The 12,328-nt window shown below is 40.6% G+C and overlaps 1 protein-coding gene and 1 pseudogene across 4 annotated transcripts in view; both read right to left on the bottom strand.

Moving 5' to 3' along the window:
- Positions 1–12,328, bottom strand: part of Cpn1 (carboxypeptidase N subunit 1) — a 29,037-nt gene that overhangs the window by 15,666 nt on the left and 1,043 nt on the right. For all 4 annotated transcript variants that reach the window (XR_002392613.2, XM_004838658.4, XM_021253197.2 and 1 more), the window contains exons 2-3: positions 7,612–7,808; positions 1,784–1,939 (exon numbers count right to left, since the gene is read on the bottom strand). Coding sequence is in view for 3 of the 4 variants with exons in the window: in XM_004838658.4 (XP_004838715.1) it covers positions 1,784–1,939; positions 7,612–7,808 (353 nt within the window). In the remaining variant the exon portion in view is untranslated. The remainder of the gene's footprint in view (positions 1–1,783; positions 1,940–7,611; positions 7,809–12,328) is intronic.
- Positions 1,946–6,000, bottom strand: LOC106008841 (calcium/calmodulin-dependent protein kinase type 1 pseudogene; annotated as a pseudogene).

A 12,328-nucleotide genomic window follows, 5' to 3' on the forward strand; every position in this document is an offset into this window, starting at 1 on the left:
GAATTCTGGTTACAAAAATTAAGTTCACAGAACCCTATTTCAGAAGGAAACTTTATGTGGAATTAGTAGAATTTTAGAAAAAGTTATTCTAAAGAAAGCCCTGAATCCACTTGGACTTGCAGTATATAGAAATAATTTATAGTCCTCAGTGATTTTTTTCTCCTTTCAGGATGTACATTTAGAGATTATGTCGTGCTAATGTGTTAATTGTTCCTTCTGGACCCAGGGTCAGCTCTGAAGGCCTCATCTTCCTATTCCAAAGGGGATTGCAGGGATGGTTTCAAGTGTATCAAGAGTCATATAGTTGGGGAAGAGGAAAAACTATAAGGGTAAAAAAAACCCCATAAGGGTTAGACTTCCTGAACGTCTTTCTAGAGCTAATTGTCTATGGACATATCAAGTTTACCATATGTAAGACAAACTTCTCTATAGACTGCTAGAGTTCTCTGTCAATAGCCTAGTATAATATAATGTTGGATTAAGAGTTGGAAAGCCCAGGTTTTAACCCTGATTCCAGCAATTATCAGCTATGTGTATTTAAATTACAGTGGTGCCTCGGTTCATGAATGCTTCTGTTCACAAACAATCTGGTTCTCAAACAAAAGCATTTGACAAAAGTTTGCTTCCATTCACAAACTCCATATTCGGTGACAAACAGCGATCTGCCCCAAAATTATAAAACAAATCAAGTTCATGAACTGATACACCACTGTAATTTATGTATAAAGCAAAGATAGATAGCACTAATTGATGTATTTACCAAACTGATGATCTACTGAAACACTGGGCATGAAAAAACTTTGTGCAGCAGGCATGGTGATGCACACCTGTAATCCCAACACTCTGAGAGGCAGGAAGAACACAAGTATGAACCCCATTTGGGCAACTTATCAAGACCTTGTCTCAAAATAAGAAAAAAAATTTAAGTGTTGGGGATGTAACTCAGTATGAAGGCATTGAGTTCAATAAGTAACTGACAATGAGAGAGACGGAGAGATAGATGAGAGAGAGAGAGAGAGGGAGAGAGAAACTTTGTGAAACTGCTAAGTAACATGTAATGGTATGATATTGTTTTCACCTCCTTCACCACCATCACCACTAACATCAAACATTTAGTGAGCATGAGCATGTGATTCTCGAAGGGCTCTACGTTGGGGAAGGGAATAAATACAACACAGCATAAGACACTTTTGTGGCTTGTATCTAGTTGTCCCCCTAAAGTGTCATGCAGTCATAGATGGGGAGTTTCAAAGGTGGCTGGATTAGGGTGTGTGAATGTGGATTAAGGGTGTGATACTGGGGTTACAGGTATGGATAATGGAAACTCCACCCTGGGTATGAGTGGCACCAATCAATAGGCTTGTAGTCTGGATGGAATACAAAGGAACAGAAAGAAGGCAGGCTCCTGTTTCTGCTGCTGCTTGCTACTTTTTCTGCTTGCTGCTGCTTTCTTCTGCCTGCCATGCCATGAACTATTTCTCCTCTTTGATGCCATTCTGCCATGCTACCCTGCCTTGGAACCAGCTGACTATGGACTGAAACCTCTAGAAACTGTGAGCCAAAATAAACCTTTTCTCTTTTAACTTTTTTTGTTGGGTATTTTTGTCTCAGCATCAAGAAAAGTAAGACAGATACAATTATTATTGCTTTAGATAAATTCATGAGCGGAGTTGATGTTTAATTCTTGCTTGTTTGGTTAATGTGAATACTACTTGGCAGCCTTTCTGCAAGAATTTTCAGATGCTGGTTTACCTGCTTCTGTTTGCAAAATTTAATCACCTACCTGGTTTTTCCAGTTGTCTGGAAGGGGTAAATGATGGTTGGGGCCTCCGTACTTCTCATTATAGTAGAAATAAGTATTGAGATCAGGGAAGTTGCGGTTCAGATCCACTCCATTTGCATTGTTCCTGCCAATCAGATATCCAGATGTGTTCAGGCCCTAGGAGAAAGTTGAAGAGATGAACAATGAAGGTTTCAGATGGAATCTTATATTCAGAGAACACTATGTAACTCTTTTTGATATTTGTTTAACCTATCAGATGATGTAGCATTTTCTTCTTTTACTTATCCAAAGATGCAGTGGTATGCCTCAAATTTTCCTGAAAGCCCAATGCTGGAGGTAGAGATCCCAGGAAAAGCTCTAAAAAATGTGAGGTATTTCAATAGTCTTTGTTTTGTTGTTGTTGTTTACTTGATTTTTTGTTTTGTTTTTTTGAGACAGGATGTTGCTATGTAGTTCTGGCTGGCCTTGAACTCACTATGTAGCTCAGGCTGACTTCAAACTCCCAGTGATCCTCTTGCCTTAGCCTACAAGTGCTGGGATTACAGGCATGCACCGCCATGGCTGTCTGGAACCTTTGTTTTTTAAAAATAACTTTATCAAGATATTATTTATATACTATAAAATTCACTTGCTTTTAATGTACAATTCAATGGATTTTAATATGCCTACAAAGTTGTACAACCATCAGCACAATCTAATTTATTTATTTTTAATGGTTTTATCCTCTTCTCTTTATTACAAGAAGGAACAATAAAATAGAAACATTTGCATGGAAAATGCGGTGAGGAGTGAGAGGGAGGTGTGAGGAGGGTATGGGGCATGGTAACTCCCTAGTTCAGGGAGGGAAGGGGAGGGAGCAGGCTGGCCCCAAGCCTCCCCGGAAGGAAAACCTGACACTAGACCAGGACCCTGGAGCTGGGGTGGGAGCGTGGGCGACAGCTCTAGGCCTGACTTCACACAGCTCTCTCCGCAGCAGCAGCCAGCCGCCGGCCCCCCAGCTGTGGGCATCAGAATCTCGCCGGCTGCCCCTGCCCCTCCTGGCTGGTGCCCAGCTGCAGCTTCTGGATCTGCCGCACCACAGCAGTAGCACTGAAGGCTTGCTTTCACCTGCTCTTGGCAAAGTTCTTGATCTGCTCACTCATGGACTGGTGAGAGCCGTATCTCCTGCGATCCATGGGTGCTGCAAGGCCTGCTCACATGGGAACCTCTTCTCCGGATCCTTCTCCATCAAGTGCCAGGTGAAATCTTTGGCAGTCAGAGATGTCGTCCCAGTAAGGAGAGTCAAACTCATACTTGGCCTTCAAAATCTGTTCAAAGAGTTTGGCATCATTCTTGTCAAGGGGGGTGGGAGGGTGGTAACCGCAGAGCAGGATGTAGGTGATGACTCCAATGAACCAGCAGTCCACAGCCTTGCTGTAGGGTTTCTGGGCCAGGACCTCAGGGGCTACGTAGCCTGGGGTCCCACAGGCTGTGGAGAGCACATTGCCCGAATCTTCCATCTTGGAGAGGTCAAAGTCAGAGATCATGATCTTGGAGTCTTTGTCCAGGCTGTAGTAGAGCAGATTTTCTGGCTTGAGAACCCTGTGTAAGATGCACGGGTTGTGCAGGTAATTGACAGCGCCTGGCGTCTGGAAGATGAGGCGGTTGGCGTCCTGCTCTGTGTAGAAGCCTTTTTCCACAATGTGATCGAACAGCTCCCCTCCTGACACCAGCTGCATGATTAAGGTAGAGGTGGCGGCCACTCTCGTAGATGTCATCCAGGGCTAAAATGTTGGGGTGCTTGATCTTGTGCAGGACAGCGATCTCGTTTTTCATGCCTTCTTTGCCCTCCAGGGCTTTCTTGGCGATGCACTTGATGGCCACCAGCTTCCGAGTCCTCTTATCTTCTGGCAGAATGACCTCTGAGAAGGCCCCCCTGCAGTGCCCCGGGCTGAGCCAGGCCGAGCTGCTGCTGGCGCCGCTGCCTCCTCCTCCCGCTGGGGCTCGGTGCTTAGCTCAATCTAATTTTAAAACATTTCTACCACCCTAAAAAGAAATCTTACTCCTACTTAGTCAGTCCTCATTTTCACCTCAGCCCTTAGTTATCACTTTCTATCTCACTACATTTTTCTCCTCTGGACATGTCACATAAGTGGGATTATATATTAGGTGTATGTAATACACTGTGCCTAATGTTTTTAAAATTTGGCCATGTTGTAGCATGTGTTAGCATTCACTCCTTTTGTTGCTAAATAGTTCCATTATAGAATTTATCACATTTTATTTTCACTAGCTGACGGGCTGTATTCATTTTCCAGGACTGCTATACAAATTACTACAAAATGAGAGGCTGTAATAAAGATATTTGTCCTCTCACAGATCTAGAGGCTTGGGATTCAGGTGTCAGCAAAGGGAGACTTTCTGAAGTCTCCCTCTGTGTCTTCTTGTTTCTGGTGGTTTCAGAAAATCCCTGATATTCCTTGGGTTGTAAATACATCCCTCTAATTTCTGTTCCCATCTTTACCAGGCCTTCTCCCCAGTGTGTCTGTGTCTTTATAAGTTTCTCTCTTATAAAGGCCTCAATCACGCTGGATTTAGAGTTTACCCTACTTCAGAGTGACTTAAACTAACGACATCTGCAAGGGCTCTATTTCCAAATAAGATCACAGTCACAGGTTCCAGATGAGCAGGAATGGGGAGGGGAGGTTACTATTTAACCCAGTTCAAGGACATTTGGGTTATTTTCACTTTTTTGGCTAATATGAACAATGTTTCTATGAGCATTCATATACAAGTCTCTTTGTGGATTTATGTTTTTCCCCCCTTTGGTATGTATCTAGGAGAACTGCTGGGATATGAGTCTGTGTTAACTTTTTGAGAAATTGGAGAGCTGTTTTCCAAAGTGATTGCACCGTAGTAACCTACTGTCCTCATTTTTAAAGAATTTAGGATCCTTACTTTTATTCTGAAAAGTATCAACTTTCTGAATCCCTAAATTTCTCTGCTCATACTCCAGATTTTATCTTTATTTGCTCATGTATTCATTCATTTGTTCAGTCAGCCATGAGTTAACCAACATTTACTTGTCTTTCTCAATTCAAAGATAACTGATAGACATTAGGGAAAGAATTAAATGGGACGTTATTTTAGTTTTCTAGGAATTCACAGTATGCATGGAGAGTTAAATATAGATGTAAATAATTAAATATATAAAGTGGTAGAAAGGAAGCCTACTTAAAACTGAAATGTCATTTAATGTTTTGTGTGGCATTGGAGAAGAACACTAGAGCCCATGTGGCCCTGTGGACTGAGAGGGCAGAGCCCAACTGTTGGCTATTCCTGCAAGTGGGTAATGAATCAATGCCGGGCAGCTGAAAACTCAGATGTACTACCACTCAAATTTTCTTTAAGAAGTCTTTATTATTCATAGATTTTTCCTTTTATCATGGCATTTTGCTTGTATTTTATTCTTAGATCAGACTGAGAAGGTAACTTTTAAAAACATTCTTTTAAGCTTCCTACATCAGTTCTGTTCCAGTGGAACCATTTATCGGCCTTTTCAGTTTGGCGTACACTTCTATGACCTAAGGAGTTTTCGCTGCTTGTTCATTCTTTTTTTTTTTTTGGTACAGGGGATCAAACTCAGGACCTTGCGCTTGTGAGGCAGGTGGTGGCACCACTGAGCTAAATTCCCAGCCCATTCATATCAGTGTAGCTCTTACTTGTCAGTATTAACAGCTATGGGCTTTATCAGTTGATCTGTCACACACACTAGTCTTCAGACTGGAAATAAGGGGCTTCCTGGACTGGGGGTGTAGCTAAGTGGTAGAGCACTTATCTAGATGTGTAAGGTTCTGGATTCCATTCTCAGCACTGCCAACATGGTGGTGGTGCGGCTTCCCCCTAAAACAAGTTTCCCATAACACATTTCCCATAAGCAGGAGGGTGACATAGTGGTTTCCTATTACTACTGTAACAAATTGCCACAAATTTAGTGACTTTGAATAGCACAAATATATTATCTTAACAGTTGTGGAGAGCAAAAGACTGAAATGGGTCTCACAGAACTAACAGCAAGGTGTTAGCAGGGCTGTGTTTCTTCTGAGGCCTCGAGGGGATTCTGTGTCCTGACATTTCCAGTTTCTACAAGCCATCCACATACCTGGGTTTATGATCCCTTCTTCTATCTTCAAAGCTAGCAACATAACATCCTCAAATCTCCCTCTGATTCTGACCATCAGCCTCCTTTCACAAGGAAAGGACACTTATGGTTGATTACATTGAGTCCACTCATGTAATCTAGGATATTTTAGGTCAAACGGTTAGTAATCTTAGTTTCATCTGAAAACTTAATCTTTATTGCCAAGTAACATAAAAAATTCATAGGTTCTGCGGATTAGGATGTGGACATATTTGGGGGGTGCTTATTCTGCTTTCCTGCTTATGACTTTAAAGTCTGGTAGCTAGGAAAATCTTCCCTGTATAATCATACAGACAAGTTTCCTATGGGCATAGCAGGCAGCAGAGGTGTCTGAGAACCTGATGAGTCCTCTCAGGTTTAATTTCAAGGTGTGTGCTCTCTGAACAAGAACATGCCAGATGAGCAGAGAAGACTGGCTTCCCAGACATGGCTCTAGGATCTGGTGGGCTGGTAGGGAGTTTCCCCACTTCTTCCACTCTTTGTATTGCAAAGGATGTGGACAAGGATGAGTTGCTTCTCCAGTTTCCCCAGTACAATACAGGGGAAGCTAATGAAGAAAAATATCCAGGCTGGGGTCTTCCCCAACATCCCTCTCCAATTTTCCTGCTCTTTGGAAAACTCAAGTATTGAGGCATATTAGTGGGCACTTCTCTGGTTTCCAGCAGTGGGTAAAGTTCTCTTTTTCCATTTGTTGAGTCATTTCACCAGGAAGTTGTGAGATTGCAAGAGTGAAATTTGTGTTTGATTCAACATTCTGGCTCTATTTCCCTATCTGCCTCCACTCATCCACAGTCATATTCTCAAGAAGCTTTAAAATATACTTTAACTTAATCCCCTCTAGTTCCCCCTCCCTTATTTAAATATAGATTTAAAAAGAAACATACCTATTGTGCAAAGCAGATAGATGCCTGGCCTTACCCTTGAGTATTCTAATTTGGTAAGTCTAAGCCGGGACCTGGGAATCTATATTTCAAAAATCTTCACCTATTATTCTGATGCACAGTCACGAGGAAATCCATTGATTTAAAGTAAGGCACACTGACATTTTGAATTTATGTTAGGAAGTAAGTAAAAAAAAAAGCCATAGACATGTTTTCTTATCTGTCTCACTGGAGATATAACTACAAAATGAAAATCTGAAAACCTGATTACTATTTAGTAGAGAAATAAACCCTCCAGAATTATAATAAAGAATCTACAATTAATTCCCCACCCTCAAATCTGGGAAAAGTGTGCTCTCCTTGGTATTTTCCCCACATACACAATGGACACCTAGTGTGGGAAGGAGAAGAGTATTTAGGGTTCAAATGTAAAAGTTCAGGAAAGGGGGTATATTTTTGCAATATCCCTTCACATCTGGATAGTATTCTGCAGTTTATGAAGTAAACTGTATATTGCTTCACTGATCCTCACAATATAACCTTGAGGTCAAGTGGTATAGGAGAAACCGAGGCTCAGAGCAGCCCACTGTCATTGCCTAAGGTGCTACAGGAGGGAGCCAAAGTCTTCATCCTTCATTATATTTGTTGGTTCCACTCTGCCCTCCCCTGACATCTTATTTTTGAGTGGCATTTACAGTGTGACAGGGAGCATACTGTCTCCTGGGGTTTACTTTTCTTTCATGGGATGGCTTTAGTCTTTCTCATACCTGGGCAGCAGCCATCTCGTAGCCATCTGGGTTCATGGATGGCAGGATGTGAATTCGTGTGCTGTGAATGAGCTGCATGATCCTTGGGTTCCAGTTCCGGAACTCCTCACACAGGAACTCCGACATCTGCAGCAGTAGCTCTCGGCCCAGCACCTCATCACCATGCATATTCCCCACATACTTGACTTCCGGCTCCACTACAAGTGAAGAAATGCACAGGCAGAAAAAGAAAAGATGGAGAAAGTTTGGATGTGCCATTGATCCCTCACCCTGCAAAGAATCTTTTGAGATCCATTCAATAATGAATGAAGGAAAATCTCAGGCTTTAATTGGGTCTTTGCCAATAGTTCTTGAGCCCCTTCCTAGCCAGTTGCAATTGCCAAAGTTCCAAGAATTTATGGCAGAGCTCATTAATTCAACTTCCATTACGCATTTGTTTATTATTCCTAATCTTCACAGAAAACCCTTGAAGAAGGCACTTTTAACTGCAGAGTGAAGAAGAATTGGGGATAGAAGAGGTTAAGTGACATGTCTGAGGACTTTAGCTAATGAATGTAATAGAAGTCAAAGCCCAGTTAGCATCTGCTGTGCCATTTACCTCAGTGCACTGCTTCTCAGAGACAAATCTTTTGGATGACGGTGGTGTTTTCCCAATACCTCTCTCACAAAGTAGTCTTGGTGATAGCATAACAATTGCTGATCATTCCAGTTGAAAATTTAATTTTCCTGGCATGTAGGAAACTAAAATCACTCCTTCATATCTGAGAAGGCCATGTCCTGAGGCACTGAATAAGGAGTTTATTTATTTATTTATTTGGATCTGGGGAAGGTGTTTATTTTTTATCTCAATACTTACTCTCCTCTTTGATCATCTTACCTGTTTAACTGAAAGATCATTCTTGTTCCCTTTCATTTTCATTTATTTAATTATTTTTTTTTTTTGAGACAGGGTCTCACTATGTAGTTCAGGCTGGCTTGAAACTACTATGTATCCAAGGGTGGCCTCAAACTTGCAGTGATCCTCCTGCTCAGCCTACCGAATACTGGGATTACAGGTTTGGGACACCACATCCAGCTTTCTTGCTCCCCTTTAAAAGAAAGAAGAAAAGCTCCTGCCAAGTGACTTCTTTTCCACTCAATACTTTTCTGCCTCCATATCTTTTTTTCTTTTCTTTCTTTCTTTTTTTTTTTGGTACCGGGAATTGAACTCAGGACCTTGAGCTTGTGAGGCAGGCATGGTGCCACCGAGCTAAGATATGACTTCTAATAGTTTGTTTTGTTAAACAAATTTCTATCTATGTTCATACTTTTTTCTTCTATTATCTTTACCCAGTTTTAGGATTAGCACAATGTTGAGTTCCTAAAATGAGGGGAGAAGTGTTCCTTTTTTTTTCTGCTTTAAATGTTTGATATAATTTATCAGTTAAAATGTATACAAGCCTGTTGTTGTCATATAGGTAGGTTTTCAAGCTAGGAATATACTTTCTTTAATAGGTGCTATTCAAATTTTATATTTCTTCCAGAGTTAGTTTCATTAATTTGTCTTCCAAGGTACTTCTTAGAAGTTGTCAAATTTATTTCAAAACAGATTTTTGAAATATGCTTCCTATATCCTTTTAAATTCTGTAAAATCTGTGGTAATGTCTCCTAGGTCTTGATATTTTAATTTTAAAAATGTGTGATTGATACTGTGTAATAGGAAATAAAGTTCTAGGGGGGCGGGGGAGGTGGGGGGAGGGAAAAGGGGAAAAATATGAGAAAGGGAAAAAAATGGAAAGGGGATCTTTGCAAGTGGGGAGGGGTGGAGGGGGTGAGGGGAGGGCAGGGGAAGGGGGAAAAAAATAAGAACCAAGATACTCATGTACAAGATCCCAATGATGTATGTAAATGTATTTTATACCTAAAATGTACCAATAAACTTAATGGTGGAAAAAAAATCCCTGGCTATATCTTTTTTGATTCTATACTCTTCATCTCATTTCCAAATCCTTCTCCTAATCCTGTAGTGCAAATTCAAATGTTTCTTACTCTGTGACACCACCTGGGCTCTCCTTGTTGGGAGTGAGCTCTCTGTTGACTTCCCTTTTATGGAACTCACTACTTTCTGCTTTTGGTTTTAACTATTTTTGACATGCCTTATTTCTTGTACTGGACCCGGCCTTAGAAATGTATATATTTCTTAATTTTCTTTAGAACACAGTGCATTATTATTTATCTCAGTATTCTTACAGTAGCCTTCTCCAAAGAAATGCTTGAAAGGCTCACAGGGGTCATCTGATAGATTTTCCACAGTGTGTATTCTTTAATGTTAGGATATTTCTTTAATCTTAGAGTATGTCAGTGATGCTGAACCTTTTAGAGCGTTCAGTGATAACAAACAGCCGGCTGTGGCACACGTGCCATAGGTTCGCCTCCACTGGATTATGTCCTTCTTACTTTTCTTAGTGTTCAAATGTCTTCCTTTTAGGAAAGGCTGGTGATAGTAGATGACTGATAGTTTTCTTCATATCTTTTTTCAGTAAAACAAAATTTGGAAAAGCTATTTTAGACTCCTTCAATCTCTCTCAATTTAAATTCTTTTTATTTTATTAGTACATGTTTGCAGTACATAATTATTACATTTATTGTGAGGAGTTAGCACTATACATTCCACATTTTAATTATTTTTATGTTCCCTGTCCCTCTACATCCCCTTCTGCTTCTTTCTATTCTTGGTTCCCTTCTCATTTGCAAAAGCTCTATCTCCATTTTATTCCCAATTCTTTCCTTTTCACCCATTTGAAAAAAATCTGCTATTTCTTATTATACATCTTTATTTTGCTCTTTATTTATATTTTGGGTTTTTCATATAAGAGAAACCATGCAATATTTAAGCTTGTGTGTTTAACATCATAGTCTCAAGGTGCATCCATTTTCATACAAATGCCTCAAGTTTTTCTTATTTATGGCAGAGCAGTACACTGCTGTGTGTCCGTACCACATTTTCTTTATCCATTCATCTATTAATGGACATTTTGGTTCAATTCCCCTTGCTCCCTCCCCTGGATCATGGTAATAAATCTCCCACTTGGTCTCCCTGGGTCTGTCCAGCCCTATTAGTCTATTCTCTGAATCAAGGTTTATAAAAATTTTTCTGTAAAGGGCCAGATAGTAATCTTTTAAGCTTTGTGAGTAATACTGTATCGCCCACAGATATTCAACTCTTTCAGTAGACGCAGCCACAGACAATATGAAAACAAATGGGTGTGACTGTGTTCCAATAAAACATTCACCAAATCAGGTGGCTGGCCTTGGGCTGCAGCTTCCTGATGTCTGTTCGAAGTGATCTTTAAAAAATTTAATTCAGATCATATAAGTCTTTTGCTTCAAACTCTCAGTGGGTTCTCACTTTACTCAAAGTAAAAGCCAAAATCTTTACAAGTCCTACCAGGCCCTGTGTGAGCTTCTGTTGCCTGGCGTCCTCAACCACCTGGCTCAACCTCTCCTCTTCCTCACCCCCCAGTCACTCTGTTTGAGATAGTGTCCCCCTCACTGTTCCTCATGTGTGCCAAGCATGCTCTGGCTCCTGGAGCATTGCATTTGCTCTTCTTTCTGCCTGTTGCACCCTGCCTCTCTCCCTCATCAGTATGGCATGCTCCTGTCAGATCTCTGTTCAAAACCACCCCAGAGGAGAAGTCTTTCCTGAGCATCAACAGCATTCCTAGCCCCTCCTCCAACTCCATGGGACTCCATCACTCCTGATTTAGTTTTTGCTATAGCACTTATTTCTATTTGACATAATGTGTGTTTAACCACCCATTTATTGCAATTTTAGCCCACTAGAATTCAGGCCCATGAGGTCAGAGTCTTTATCGTTCTTGGCTGTACTTCTGGAGTCTACAAAAGTTCTTGCATATGTTAGGTGATTAGTAAATATTTGTACTGACTGAATGAAAGGAATGTATGGATGAACAGTAAAAGTTACAGGACTTCAGAGAAATGAGGGATTGATGACAGCTAGTGTATGAAAAAGCTTCAGGGAAGGCCTTGGATGCTAGAAAGAACAAAGGCAACAAAATGAGGATACAAAGAGGAGGACTAACCCCATGTTCATTTACAGCCACAATGAACATGTGATCTGAGTAAAAGCATGTGTCTGCTCTGTAAGTGCAGCTTCTAAACAAGACTCTTATCCCCGTGTAGCAACATAACCCTCCATAGACCTTTCCTCTGTAGTATTTTGAGGCTCTCACAGCCAGAATACCTTGAGTTTTTAAAGCAGAGAGTGAGAACATTATATCAGTGTTCAGGGAAATTATCCTGGCATCTGTGTGCCAAATGGAAGGTTCAGAGAGTGCCAACAGTTATGAGTTAGGAGACACTTTAGGAGTTTAGTGCAGTAATTTAGGCACATTGTGATGGAGACTGGGTTAGTGTGGAGGTGTGGAGGTGGAATGAAAAGAGTGATTTGGGGTTGACCATTAGAAGGAAGAACTGATATAACTTGAATGTCACAATTGCTGTAAATAAAGCAGTGAGTAGTAATTAGAAACAACTTAAATGATCATTAATATGAACAGTTAAAGACAACCATGGAATAGAATGTTAGGCAGCTAAAAAATGACATTGAATCTATATTATAGACATTGGTGTTATACACAACAGAGTATGAGATGAGAAAAACAGTTATAGTATAATTCCATTTTTATGAAAAAATATGCCTATGAGAGAGGTAAGT

Source organism: Heterocephalus glaber, unplaced genomic scaffold (genome assembly GCF_053883595.1).
Source record: "Heterocephalus glaber isolate CG9 unplaced genomic scaffold, H.glaber_assembly_v1.0 deba00001497, whole genome shotgun sequence".
NCBI lineage: Eukaryota > Metazoa > Chordata > Mammalia > Rodentia > Bathyergidae > Heterocephalus > Heterocephalus glaber.